Raw genomic sequence first — 14745 nt, 5'->3', positions numbered from 1 at the left:
AATCCTTACCCATCTCATTTGTCGCTCAGAGAGCTCAATCAGGGACCCTCTGAGCTTAGGTGTTGTGAATGCAATGACTGGCTCTGTGTGGGGACTTAGAAGTTCCTTAAGACCAGTGGTTCTCAACCTTCCTAGTGCTTTGATCCTTCAATACAGTTCCACATGTTGAGGTGATGCTCAACCATAAAGCTATTTCCATTGCTACTTTGTTTTTGTTTGTTTGTTTGTTTTTCCATTGCTACTTTGTAACTGTGATTTTGCTACTGTTAAGAATTGTAATGTAAATAGCTGATATGCCACCCCCCTGCAAGGGTGACGACCCACAGGTTGAGAACCACTACTATCACCTCTTTGTTGAGCTGGGATGGCTTCTGCTGTTTCCTGCTGGAGCTATAAGGAAACAGCTTTGGGGGGATGGGGGTGGGGTGGGAGGCTGGGTTACCCTTGACAGTGTAACCAAATGCAGGAGACTTGTATCTTGTTGAGGGGAAGTTGGAATAAGCATAATAGAGACTAGCGTGGGAGAAGACTCATTACCTACAGCAGTCAAGACAGCCTGGCAGTCATTTCCAAGCCAGAGCTCTCGCTGAACAAACCAAGCACGGGGATTTTAATGTGGGGCTGTACAGATCACAGACCCACAGTCCCATTCCTGAGTGTGCTCATGTTAGGAGTACAGTCTCAAGCATGCTTACCTTTTGTTTTGTTTTGTTTCGTTTTGTTTTGTTTTGTTTTTTGTTGAGGCAGAGTTTTTCTGTGTAGCCCTGGCTGTCCTGGAACTCACTCTGTAGACCATGCCAGGCTGGCCTTAAACTCAGAAATCCACCTTCTTCTGCCTCCCTAGTGCTGGGATTAAGGGCATGCGCCAGCCACCGCCACCTAGCTCACATGCTCACTTTGAAGTGACAGAAGTACCTCTGGGAATGCTCCGCTTGCATCATGAAGCTTTGGTGGAAAACAGAACTACATTTTGAAGGCACGTTAACATGGAACCTGAGGGTACCACCTTGTCTTACTCACTAACAACAAGTGTCCTCAACTCTTCTAGGCAGTGACAAGGAGGCCATCCTGGAGCTGATCACCTCCCGCAGCAACAAGCAGAGGCAGGAGATCTGTCAGAGTTACAAGTCCCTCTATGGCAAGGCAAGTAATGGCAGCCAGAGGGCCAATGTGGAAAGGAAGCTCCCTGTCTTGTTATTCAGGATCCTTCCCCAGCACTCTTCTCCGGCCCTGCCTGCATGCCGGCTCTTCTTCCTCTGTTCCTACTTGTCCCTCACATGTCATCTGAGTACCTTGCCCTTGGCACTCTCCAGGTGTCGGGCCTGCTCTGAGAAAGCAGACCTGTGCCGTGGCCAACTCTCTACACTCCCAGATTCTGGGAGAGACAGAGAGTGGGAACAGACAGCAGTAGGGAAGGGCAGGGTTGGGGGCTTGAACTGGTACTGTCCACTTGCTACCTGCATGACTTGGAGCAGTGGCCTGAGAGAGCAGTGGCTCTCAGTGGTTCTGAGAACCACTTAGCCGGTGGGTCGTGGGTCGTGACCCCCTGGCAAAACCTCTGTCTCCAAAACTATTACAGTTATAAAGTAGCAATGAAAATAATTTTGTGGTTGGAGGTCACCACAACATGAGGAACAGCGTTAAAGGGGGGCAGCATTAGGAAGGCTGAGAGTCTAGAGTCTTCGCTAAGGGACAATGGCAGCATTTCCTCCCGAGAGCAGGATTCAGCAAGGTGACTAAGCCTTGGACTGGGCAGAGAAAGGACTCACTTATCCCTTGTTCCAACCATGGTCCTCCCCCACCTTCAGGACCTCATCGCAGACCTGAAGTACGAGTTGACAGGGAAGTTTGAGCGCCTGATAGTAAACCTGATGAGGCCGCTTGCCTATTGCGATGCCAAAGAGATTAAAGACGCCATCTCGGTAAGACGCCTGGGCTTAGGCGTGCAACAGGGGTGCAGATGTGGGCGGTGGGGAAGTTCTGGGCTTTACCACTTGCTTCCGATCAGCCCCTGCTCGCCCAGCAGACGTGTCCTGCTTCAAGAGGCAGCCTGTCCCAGAAGGGCTCCCTAGCCTTCTCCAGCCTGGCAGATGTGGACAGACGCTAGGGGAAAGTAGGCCTTATAAAATGGGGCCTTGGTCTCAATCCCCCCTGCCAGGATTTATAGTCCTGGGAAAGTGGAGACGTGGAGACAAATGCTATACAGCACAGCATAAGCTGACAGCAAATGAAAATTTGTCATTGCAAGACGCTGGGTGTTAGACTCTGAGTCTGATGAGAACAGCAAGCTCCAGGTTTAGTAACAGGCCCTGGTTGAAAAACTAAGATGGAGAGTGATAAAGGAAGACCCCTGAAGTTGACCTCTTAACTTCTGCGCGCGCAAAGCCCCCGATTTAGGGTGTGTGACTTCAGTGATAGAATGCCTGCTTGCATGGGTAAAGCTCTGGGCTTCATCCCTAGCACCCTAAAAAAAAAAATGTACACAAAAGCCTTTGATTATATCAGGCACTTTACGGTTTATGAAGCCTATGGCCTCTGCCACCATTGAGTTCCCACACATGAACTCGTTCTCGTGTGGATACGCATGGGGCCACGTGAGAAGTTGCCGCCTTCTCAGTGTGCCTCAGAACTCGGCAGAGCAACAAAGAGCTTCCCCACCTTACAGATGAGAAAACTGTGGCCAGAAAGATAAGGTCATCATCGCTGCTGTTGTTGCTGAAGGTTTTATAAATGTTTGTTTTACGTACAAGGTGCTGGCATGTTTCCTTCGCTGGATGGGTAACTGGAAAAATGCATTCAAAGATCACCCAGTTAGACTTAATAAACACCGTGTCCTCCTGGGACTGAACTGTGTCAATGCACATTGAGGCTCTATTTTCCCATCAGGCTTCGTGGACTTGTGCTAAGACGGCAGGAATGTCCAACCCTGTCATAGTCTCCGCAGATGGTTCCACGGAATGCACTGATGGCCCACTTTGCTTTCTGTTGTGATTTTCTAGGAGGGTGTAAAGAAATACAGGATTGTACTGATTTTTTTTTTTTTTTTTTTTTTTTTTTGTTATTTATTGAGTCAGGGTATCATGTAGCCCAGGCTGGCTTTGAACTCGTAAGCCTTCCACCCCTATCTCCCAAGTGCTGGGACTAGAGCTGTGTGCCTCCCATGCCTGTTTTTGTGCAGTGCTGGGTCAAACTTGGGGCCTTATTGCACGTCAGACAAGCACTGTACCAACTGAGCCACATCCTTAGCCCCAAGATCTCTTAGTGAGAAGTCGTGATAGTACTGTACAGGTGGAGCTGTACAGGTGGAGCCAGAACCCATGCCTTGAGTCTCAGTGTGGTATCTCCCAAATGTTGCTGAAGAGCTGAGCGGAAGACACCCTGGGTGCAGGCGGTGTCACTATCCAGGCTGCTCTGAGCTCCCCTGTGGTTAAGGACTTCCCATCCTGCTCTGTCCCACATGTTCCTTCTCTCCTGCAGGGCATCGGCACAGATGAGAAGTGCCTCATTGAGATTTTGGCTTCCCGGACCAATGAGCAGATCCACCAGCTGGTGGCCGCATACAAAGACGGTGAGATGGACAGGAAGGACACTCAGCCTGCAAGGGTGGAGAGACAGCAAGACTACCATCCGCCTTCCTTCTGACCTATCCATCCCACTAACCATCTGGAATCCATCCACTCTTCCATCCACCCACCCCTCTGTATCCATCATCACACTACCCCACCCATCTATCCAACATCCATTATCTCCTCTCACATCCATCCATCACCAATCCACTCACTCATCCATCCATTCACCATCTACCCACCCACGCATCATCCATCAACTCATCCATCTGATATCTGCCCATCGTTCACCACCTACCCATCTACCTATTCTTCCATCTACCATCTACCTACTGTTCATCCATCCATCTAACACCCATCTATCTTCCAGTTCACATACCCACCTATCCATCTACTCACCCACTCATCTATCCATCTGCTTGGCCATTTCCATTTACCCATACAATAAGTACCTGTTCTGTGCTGGACAGTATGCAGGTTCTCAGGAAATGGTGTTAGATAAAAACAGTGTAGTCTCTGCCAGCTGGAACTTGCAGACTCATAAGATAATGATGAGTCTCAGAGAAAAAATAATGATGACACACAGCGGTCAGATTTTACAAAGGAAATGAACAAGAGCCAGACTTTCCCAAGAGAGGGCCTATGTCAGAGAAAGCCTGTCTTAAGAAGAAGTGAGGAGCTTGTTGTATAGAGAAGGGGGAGGCAAATGGTCCTTCTGGCAGAGGGAACAACAGCATAAAAACTCCTCTGCAGAAATGAGTTAGGTGGCCCAAATGAGGCTGGGGAGGTAGAGGGCAGGCTAGCACTATGGAGGGCTTTGTAGCCAAAAGAGAGGTGATCTTTTCCTCGGAGTCCAGCGACAAACTGGTCTTACAATCAGATAGGGGCTTTATGACAGATCCCTTGTCACTGTGGGAGGAACCCTTTGTCGTGGTGGGGTCAATGACACAGAGGGGCGGCACAAGGGGACAGAAGTAGGAAGACTCCATTTCATCATGTCCCAGTGCCAGCCACCATGAGGAGACACGTGTGTCTTTTCATGGCAGCCATACAGATTGGATTGGGGTTCATAACAATAGCTAATCTTATGGGGCGGGTGGGGATGCAGAACAAAGGGCCTCTGTTCTGGATCCCGGAGGCTTTGGGGGATGAGATTAGATCCCCTGTGTTACTTCCACAGCCTATGAACGCGACCTGGAGTCTGACATCATTGGAGACACCTCTGGCCATTTCCAGAAGATGCTGGTGGTACTGCTCCAGGTAGGTCTGTGTGCAGTACAAGGCCCATTTCTGCAGCTCTCCCCATGTGCACCATGGGCACCTTTAACTGCTTCTTAAACAAGTGGCCCAGGAGGGCTGTAGAGTATATAGACCACCTCTACGCCATGGCCCTCTTCACTGCCCGTCACATTTGTCTCATCCTCTAGAGCCTGAGAGATGGCTCTGAAGCCTGGGCTCTATACATTGGTCTGTCTTTATCCCAACATCCTACTTTATACAGGCTTGTGGCCTGCAGAGACCTGGATGCCTCACTCACAGCCTTCTTCCCCCTCCTCATGCACCCTTCTTCCCTTCTGTGGCTGCTGCTTCAGCCGTGCACAGGGACCTGCCTGTACTGCCTACAGCAGCCAAAATCTGATTCTCTGATCTGATGGGGGGAAAGGGGTGCTCTAAAGAGGCTATAAACTACGCCACCATGACTGAATCCAGCCTGCTGTATTGGATTGGTTTTTTTTTTTTCTTTCTTTTTTCTACACTGTGCATTTGAAAAACACACAAAACAGCCAGACATGGTGGTGTGTGCCTCTAATGTTACACATACATACGACCGTGATCATATATATGTCGTCGTTAAAATCTTAAAGACCAACTTTATGTTGATTATTAATATTTGGCAAAGGGGAGATTCTATTCAAAGGCCAGATTTCTGGATTCCTTTGACTTGTAAAAACTTTTTTGCTACAACAGGCCTGCGGTGGCCGGAGGGCATGTCCCCCTGTGCCTGCCCTGCTCTGTCCTTTGTCTGCTTGGCCTTATAGGAAGGCTGTGACTACCGATTCCAAAAGGACAAGCATGGCTGTGACTGAACTCCAACCCCAAGGTGCAAACCATCTGTAGCTTTGCATGTGACTCAGACCACTGCTCTGTTCCTTCTTGCCACTCTTGTCATTCCCTTCCCCACTGTATACTGTTTTTCCCCAGTTTGCCTCCTTCTGTCACCCTAACAATCTGCACCCCATGTTAACCAGCCAGGGAATTATCGGGATTGGGGAAGTGTGACCTTTGCCTCCTTTCCAATGTTACGTGAGGAGATTCCTGCCCTGCAGCTTGGAGTCAGGGAATGTTGCCTCCACATCTCAAAACTAACAGTGAGGTGGCACTGATTGTAGACATGCCAGCTCTGCCACAGTCCCCAAGAGAGATGAGGGATTTGAGCCCCTAAAACGTGAGAGGAAAGAGGCCAGCTGCAGGCCTGGCATTGGCAGGTATAAAGCCCAGCATGACTAGCCCAGTTCCTCTTCAGGCATCTTCCAGTTGCTAAGCTCCCTCTGCTGGGTGGGGCCAAGGGCGTGGGCAATGCAATAAAAGAATCAGGAAGATTAGTATTTCACGGCTTAGGAATTCAGAATTTAGGATCCAAGTCCCAAATCCTCATGGGTAAATTCTTGGGTTAGGGGGAGTGGGATACCCTAACATTAGCAGTTCTAGGTTGGATATGATTACATGCCTAGAATTCTAGCCCTCGAGAGGTAGAGGCAGAGGATCAGTGTACATTCTAGGCCAACCTGGTCTATGAGTTCTGGGCCAGACAAAGCTACGTAGAGCAACCTTGTGCCATCTTTTACTCCTTGGGCATTATTGTCATGAAGTGATCTAGAGAGTGTCTTGCCATCTAGAGCTCTGTTTTCAAAAGTCCAGGGCTTTTGTTTGCTGCCCTGGGATAGAGGTACCAGAAGGACCTTGGGGTCATTCCCAGGACTCCTATTTGGTCGGAAAGAGGCTCCCTATGACTCGATACAAAATAAGTGTTGGGCATTTCTCCTGATTCAGTCACACTCCTGGGTCTCCCCCTGGCTCCACACATTGGAAATACACATTCCCTTGTCTCTCCTTCCAGGGAACCCGGGAGAATGACGATGTTGTGAGTGAGGACTTGGTCCAACAGGATGTCCAGGTAAATGATGCTCATGGAGCTTGCCATGGCTCAGCCAGGAGCCTTATGGGAGGGGAGAGGTCAGGGGCCTTGGGATGGGGTAGAGGCGAAGTCTTTTCTATCAAGCACTAGAAATACCTGAATTGCAGTGTGGCTTTTATAGGGCTTCAACGGGAGAAGGATTTAGGTTTCTAGCAGAGGGGACTTAACATAGCATGTTAAATCCACAAGTGTTTTGAGGTAAAATGGTGGTAAACCATTTGGGGTAAAACCAAGGTGGACAGTCTCTGAGGAACAACACCCGAGGTTGACCTTCTGACACCATCCTCCACCACACACACAGAAAGAGGAAACTATGGGAGCTTTGGGAAGGGAGAGAAGGAAAGAGCATTCATCTGACAGACCACGGGGGTGTTTTTGGAAGAAAGGGGATAATAAAGATTGAGCTGTGGGAGCTTCCACAGAAAGGAGGATGGGAATGTGCAAGGGTGAAGGAGTCACCAGCAACTGCCGTGTTCAGGACCAAGCAGCCGTTCTGAGTGGCTTAGCCAATGCATCCTGTTTCCTTCAGGTTTGTTCTGTTAAGTCTCCCATTTCTTCTTTCTCAGGACCTGTATGAGGCAGGGGAACTGAAATGGGGAACAGACGAGGCCCAGTTCATTTATATCCTGGGAAACCGTAGCAAACAGCACCTACGGTTGGGTGAGTTCTTGAAAACCATCTCAGGTGACGCCGAGAACCGCTCTCTTTTCCTTTTCTACTGACGGTGCTCCGTGCTCAGGAGCCACGTCATCTCCAAACCAAACGCTAGCCTTGTTGTGGGTGGGGTCGTTGCTTACCTAAGTCATTATCAGGCCAGTACTAGCCCTGTCTCAAGATAAGGGTCCTGCACAGCACACATGACACAACTGTGTCACCTCCCAGCCCCCACACCAAAGTGCCAGCCTCAGCCTCCTGCTAGCATTTGACTCCCGGCAATTACACCATCCCTTCCAAGAGTCTCTGTTCTTTCCTTGTTGCTATGGCAACACTGGTAGATGTCGTGTTTGTCTGTCTATCTGCCTTCCTCAGTGTTTGATGAGTATCTGAAGACCACGGGGAAGCCCATTGAAGCCAGTATCCGAGGGGAGCTCTCTGGAGACTTTGAGAAGCTGATGTTGGCCGTGGGTATGTACTGGGGGCCGCAAAGGGGTCTGGGATGTCATCCTAGAAGTAAGGGGATAGGAAAGGGATTCCCATGGTGTGGAGCTGGAGGAAAACAAGTGGTAGAGGCTTGGTTGAACAGCGAGGCTGAGACTGGGAATGGGAAGGAACGGAGCCTCAGACACTGACACCTTGTGCTATGTGACAAGAGTAGAAAATATTCACCTCAGGTTGGGATAATGCTCACCAAAGACCTCGGAGGGCCTTTGCCAGGCATCACGCTGTGTTGTTTTTAGAGGGCAGAAGCTAGCGCCTCCATTTTCTATCTCCACTTAGCAGAAGAAACTGGGTTACATAAAGGGTGAGTCCCTTGTCAAGGAATGGCTTTGTAATGGATCAGGGTCACCTTGATTGATGAGTCCAGATTCAAACCTTGGGCCTCTCACTAACATCCCACTTAGCTGGAGCAAGTCATGTAGCCCAGCTGGGCCTTGTCTTCCTCATCTGTTAAATGAAGGTAGGAGGGCTGGCCAGACTTAGCTGAGGTCTTGGGCTAGTCTGGTATTTTAAGAGTTAGCATAGCTGGACCACAAGTCAGTTAGGTTTTTGTTTTGTTTTGTTTTTGTTTATTTAGTTAGTTAGTTTTTGGTTTGTTTTGACTTTTGGTTTTTCAACATGGGGTTTCTCTGTATAGCGTTGGCTGTCCTGAAGCTAGCTTTGTAGACCAGGCTGGCCTTGAACTCACAGGGATCCTCCAGCCTCTGCCCCCCTGAGTGCTGGGATTATAGGCATGAGCCGCCATGCCCAGCTGTGTTTTGTTTTTGATACATGGTCTCATTTTGCTCAGGATGGTCTTAAATTATGAGGTCAGCTGAGGCTGACCCTTGACCTTCTGCCTCTGCCTCTGCCTGTCTGTGTAGGTAGGACACCATGCCAGTCTTATTTGAGAAACTGAAACATTCTGTACCCCTGAGCTGACCTACATTCTCTCTCTCTCTGTCTCTCTCTCTTCCCCTCTTCCCTTGTGTATAAAGCTAGAGGGACTCTGACACTGAGGGCCATTAGAATCAAGGGTTCTTCCTGCCTTCTAATTTGGTGGTCTCTAATAGTTAGGAGCAACCTGCAGCACACACATGTGCCATCCCACCATTAGGCAAGATTGCAAGTTTAAGGCCTGCCTGGGCTATGGGAGTGAATTTGAGGCTAGCCTGGGCAAACTGGAAAATGCTGTTTCAAAATAAAAGGTAATGAAAGGATGTGGCTGTATCTCCGTTGTAAAGCACTTCCCAGCACACCCAGGGCTGGAGACAGAGGGGAGGGAAGGCGAAAGCGAGTGAGCTAGCCCCTTGGGCATGCCTTCCCCTCTCCCAGGCAATGGGGATAATTCTTCCTCTTCTCCATTTTCCTTCCTTTTTCCCCAGTGAAGTGCATCCGCAGTACTCCAGAATATTTTGCTGAAAGGCTCTTCAAGGCCATGAAGGTATGTTGTGGGGTGTGGCTGCCAACCCTAACAACTTAATTCAGCCCACCAGAGTGGGAGGTAATGACAGATTGCCAAAGGTTGTCCTCTGACTGCCAAACACTTTCCAGTGTTTGGTGAGTTCGAGAGATGGCACACTGGTTAGGAGCACTTGCTGCTCTACCATAGGACCTGAGTTCAGTTCCCAGTGCACCTGTATCTGCTCACAACTGCCTCTGACTCTAATCCAAGGGATCTCATGCTCTTTCTGGCCTCTGTGGTCACCTACACACATACGGCATATATATAGGCAGATACATAAATAAAAGTCCTTTTTAAAAAGTCACAAAAAATAACTAACCAGAATATACCTGTGCATATCAGACCACTTTAGCAAACACTTTGGCATCTGTCGGTAATCTTTCCACATTCATAAGGCTGATCGTTATGACCAGGCAGCTGGTTTCCCTCTGGGTGGGTGAGTTTCAAAGGACAGCGTTTCCTAGGCTTTCAGTCTTGACACAGACACCTGTGACATTTCCATGGCACATCAGAGTAAATGGACTTTTGTAACGAGAGATCCAGGAGCTCGGGCTGTCCCCTGGCAGAGTGGATGTCAGACATTCCCCTTGCTCTGGTGCCAGAGTGAGGGTGGGCTGCTTAGGGGTGATGAGGACAGTCAAGTGTGGCAACCACATATGAAGGGGGCAAGATTGGGATTGTGACAAGGCAGGGCACAGCAGAGCTTCAAGTATGGAAACAAGTACGTGAAGACAAGACCAGTGGCGCTTCAAAGTGAAGGTCACTGTCTGCCTTCTTTGTACCTGGTTTGAATTTCTTATTATGAAAATGCTAGTTCTGCCCACGCTGGTCTCTCTTGCCACCTAAGCCTCTGAGTGCTGTCCCACATGCCCTTGTGTCTTCCAGGGCCTGGGAACGCGAGACAACACCCTGATTCGCATCATGGTCTCCAGGAGCGAGCTGGATATGCTTGACATTCGGGAGATCTTCCGGACCAAGTACGAGAAATCTCTCTACAGCATGATCAAGGTGAGCAGGCTGTGGCGGGTGGGGAGGGGAGCAGAGAGCTTCCACCACCACCTAGGCCTCAGGAACCTCTACACTTGGGTTTTGAGCATCCCAAGAGCTTTTGCTTTAGTGCATTTTCGAGGAAGTTCAAGCAACACGGGAGCTGGTGGCAGGAGCGGCTAGAAAGCAAGGCATGGGGGTTGGCGTGATGGTTCAGCTGTTGAAGTGCACTGGCTGTTCTTGCAGGTTCAGTTCCCAGCAACCACATCGTGGCTCACAACCATCTATAATGAGATCTGGTGCCCTCTTCTGAAGTGCAGCTGTACATGCAGGACAAACACTATCCATAATAAATAAATTAATCTTTAAAAAAAAAAAAAGTAAATAAAGGACAGCCAGGGCTACACAGAGAAACCCTGTCTCAAAAAGCCAGATAGATAGATACATAGATACATAGATGAAGACATTGTTGAATCCTGCAGGGTTTGCAAATAGATTTAAGGCCAGGATGCTGTCCCAAGGGCAGTGGGTATACACAGTCTCTGCAGAGAAGTTCACTGAAGAATACAAGTGAGCATTAATGAGAGAACCCTGGAGCCTGCTGGGTGATTAGTATTGTCTCAGGGGTGGCCATCCCATGAGGCCTTGCTAAGAGATCATCAGATGTAATAATTGTATAAGCCAATAGGGGAAAAGGTCCAGTTTGTACTCATAAATGGTATCCACAGAGGATTTTTTTTTTTTTTTATGGGTGTCATGCACTGGAAATTCCATGGGGAAATGAGTTTGGGAAAAGCTAGAATAAACGAAGATGCTGTTCCACCTTAGACCTTCCCACAGCCGCTAATATCTTCACAAGCCTCAAGGGAAAAGTCATCTGTATTCACACATGGCTCGATCAGATATTTGATTTTGAGCATTTTCCCTTATGGGTCTGTCATGGAACTGTACTTCTGTGAAATGTTCCTTCCCTTGGAAGTCCTGAACCTGGGGCAGTGGGATGGCATGGGAAAACCAACAAGCATCTTGGAATTCCATGTTTCGTGACATCAGCTTGGCAATAAATTGTAATTACGAAGAAGTATTTATACCACAGGAAATGTGTCCCCACATAGCAGAGACCTGTTTCTTCCTGTCTTTCCCAGAGAGCTGGTTGCTAGATAGTGACCAGCGCTGCTCTGTTGGTGGCCTCAGCCACTGTGGGCTAAAGGAGAAGAAAGGGCTGGTGCGAGTGTTCTTCCTCCCCGTCTTGTCCAAGAAGAGCCGGGGCTGTGTTCAAGGTCATCTTACCTCTTCTCTCTCTCCACAGAATGACACCTCTGGTGAATACAAGAAGGCCCTGCTGAAGCTGTGTGGAGGAGACGATGAGTAAGTGGCTTCGGGGCCCCAGGATGGAGAGCTGGCCTGACTCTTCTGGTACCCGTCCCTGTGGATGGGTGAATTGCAGGCTTCGTCTCCTCCAAGGCTGCAACGCCAAATGGGGAGAGAGGCCTTCGGCATTCCAGCCTCTACTGTCTTGGGGTCTGTGTGTCTGAACAAGTGTGGCCACTGTCTGTGGAATTCTCTGCTGTGTGTCGGCCTGGCATCTGGACTAGGAATTAGAATTCAGGAGATTTAAGCTGGGTATGGTGGCACACAGCACAGGCAGGCAGATCTCTGTGTATCCAGCCTGATGGATGTAGCAAATTCCAGGCCAGGCAGGACTGAGAAGTGAGACTTTGTCTCAAAAGTGGAAGGGGGAGGAGCCAGGAGAAGTGGGTCTTAAGAAACCACCTTTAAGAAGGCCTGGGGATGAGAATTGGCCTGGCTTCTTCCCATGACTGCCATGGAGTTCTGTGGGCAGCTCGGGAAAGAGGTGAGGAGGTCGGTAGGCTACAGGGGCCCTTCCTGGGATATTAAACGAAGTGACTCTGATATGGCACAACCGAATTTATGCAGAGGAAATTGTGGGTTGAGTTCCTCTTCCAGGGTTCAGTGGTCAGTTAAGGAAGAGACATGAAGCTTTGGATTGACTGCACTCAGCACCATGGAGACCACAAATCCCATGCCCACACACCCTGCCCCTCACACGTCCAGATGCCTTGCACAACGAGATACAGGAATGATGCAGGCATAACCTGTCCTTGGCTTATTTGAGAGGGGATTTGGGCAGAAGTCGCCCGTGCTCTAAGGAAGAAAGAGGAGGCTGAGGACTATCCTATTTGGGCCTGGGCCAACAAGGCTGCTGGGAAAGCTCCACTGCATAGTTAGAGGGAGCTTAAGGACAAAGGGGGGCTAGGGGGTCCTCTGATGAGTCAGGCTAGAGGAAAAATAAAGCAGACAGGTTTGTGTTAGTGTTGATGTATATGTGTGTGTGTGTGTTTTGGTTGTATGTGTGTTTGTTGGTTGTATGTGTGTTTGTTGTGTATGTGTGTGTTGGTTGCATGTGTGTCTTGGACGTGGGAGTGTGCTGGAAGCATGGGGTGTTGCCCATGATGACATTCCCTCCCGTCCTCTCCCCAAACCCCTCCATTCCAGTGCGGCTGGCCAGTTCTTCCCGGAGGCAGCACAGGTGGCCTATCAGATGTGGGAACTTAGTGCAGTGGCCCGCGTCGAGGTCAGACCCTCCCCACTTCCTGCCTGACCTCCTGATCACTGGCTCCCCTTCTGCTTGCACCTTTCCCTGCTGCGCTGGTTGGCCCCCAGCTGCCCCCTGGTGGCCAACCCGAGCTGAGGACTTACTATCTGAAGCTTCCAGATCCCTGCACCGGTTCTAACAGCCCGGGAGTGTTCTGCCTGCCCTCTACTAACAGGACTTCCTCCGTGAGACCCGGCTGGTTCCATGGGGCCTCTGCATCCTGGGCCTGGCAGTTGGGCTTAGCATGCTGAGAGCAGAGGGCACCCCTAGATGTGCTACTATAGGATTCAGGGGTCCACACAGGACAGGATGAAAGGTTTCACAGGGGACCCTGGCAAACTGTTCTGAGACTTCTGCATCCTCACCCTCCTCGTGGCCTCTGTGCCTGAACCTTTCAGGTGATGGAGTCAGACATGGCAGCCCTGGGGGCCTAAAGGCTCTAAATGATGTTCTTTTCTTCCCTAAATTTGAAGGCAAATGTAAGAGGTCTCAGGTTATATAAGGAATGAGCTTGGCTTGGCAGAGGGAGGCACCTCCCAAGGCATTAACTAACACCCAGCCTCACAAAGAGAGCCTACTCCTTTTCAGTTCTACCAGCCTTTCAGATAGGTAAAGAGAAATGGGCTCAGCGCCACATCTGTGCTGTGTGAGGTAGCTCCCTTTTACACAGAGAGCCGTGGGAGCTGGCCTAAAGTTCAGTGGCTTAGGCAAGCGATAGCATCTTAAATTTGGTGACCTTAAACCTGAGTGAAGGCAGGCATTACACTTCCTTTTATGAGTGATCATCTGTTAATGACATAGGACACATTCTTTCTAATTTGTGATAGTATAAAAGTATAAAAAATTATTTTTTATCTCAGAGCTAATGTTTGCCTAGTAAGCGTGAAGCTGCCACTATTGAAAAAATATTTTTCATCCATTTATTAATTTGATAAGTATCTTCTCGATGTCTGCTATGTGTCAGGCACTTGTTAGCACAAGAGGATATATAAAATAAATACATAAGGCTAGTTTAAAGGTGGCACATACCTTTAAACCCAGCACTCAGGAGGCAGAGGCAGACAGATCTCCAGAAGTTCAAACCCAGCCTGGTCTATGTAGTGAGTTCCAGGCTAGCCATGACTACATAGTGAGACTCTATCTTAAGGAGGTGGGGGAGACAAATATCACATAGGGTGTGATGGCACATGCCTGTGATTTTAGCACTTGGGAGTGGAGGCAGAAGGATCAGAAGTTCAAGGCCAGCCTCTACCACAATGTAGTTTACTTTGAAACCTGCTTAGGCTACATGAGATCTTTGAAAGAAAAAAAAAAAAAAAAAAAAGCCAGACTTGGTGTTGAGCGCCTTTAAACCCAGCACCTGGGAGGCGGAGGCAGGCGGATCTCTGAGTCTGAGGCTAGCCTGGTCTACAAAGTGAGTTCCAGGACAGCTAGGGCTACACAGAGAAAACCTGCCTCAAAATAAATAAATAAATAAATAAATAAGTAAGTAAGTAAATAAATAAATAAATAAATGAAATGAAATGAAATGAAAATAAAAGCATTTTACAAGTATTTAAGGGGTGTACTTCAAAATAGATCTGTTGAAGCTGGGATGTTGCTTGGTATGTCAAACACCCCTCCCCCAGTTATTCTAAACAAAACTGTTTAAGCAAAGGTTGGACAGGATGATGCACTTTAATCCCAGCATTCAGAGAGGCAGAGGCAAGCAGTTCTCTGAGTTTCAGGCCAGCCTGGTCTCCATAGTGAGTTCCAGGCCAGACAGAGCTACATAGTG

The 14745-nt window shown here is 48.9% G+C and overlaps 1 protein-coding gene across 3 annotated transcripts in view; it reads left to right on the top strand.

The window, feature by feature from the left end:
* Anxa6 (annexin A6) overlaps positions 1 to 14745 on the top strand; it is a 50831-nt gene that overhangs the window by 20280 nt on the left and 15806 nt on the right. For all 3 annotated transcript variants that reach the window (XM_055602776.1, XM_055602775.1, XM_055602774.1), the window contains exons 4-14: positions 1049 to 1143; positions 1809 to 1922; positions 3478 to 3568; positions 4747 to 4826; positions 6685 to 6741; positions 7329 to 7422; positions 7792 to 7887; positions 9285 to 9343; positions 10250 to 10372; positions 11661 to 11719; positions 12869 to 12947. In XM_055602776.1, coding sequence (XP_055458751.1) covers positions 1049 to 1143; positions 1809 to 1922; positions 3478 to 3568; positions 4747 to 4826; positions 6685 to 6741; positions 7329 to 7422; positions 7792 to 7887; positions 9285 to 9343; positions 10250 to 10372; positions 11661 to 11719; positions 12869 to 12947 — 947 coding nt within the window. The remainder of the gene's footprint in view (positions 1 to 1048; positions 1144 to 1808; positions 1923 to 3477; positions 3569 to 4746; positions 4827 to 6684; positions 6742 to 7328; positions 7423 to 7791; positions 7888 to 9284; positions 9344 to 10249; positions 10373 to 11660; positions 11720 to 12868; positions 12948 to 14745) is intronic.

Source organism: Psammomys obesus, unplaced genomic scaffold, assembly GCF_907164565.1.
Source record: "Psammomys obesus unplaced genomic scaffold, mPsaObe1.curated_primary_1811, whole genome shotgun sequence".
NCBI lineage: Eukaryota > Metazoa > Chordata > Mammalia > Rodentia > Muridae > Psammomys > Psammomys obesus.
Note: the sequence above shows the minus strand (reverse complement) of the source record. Positions and strands in the feature narration are given on the sequence as shown.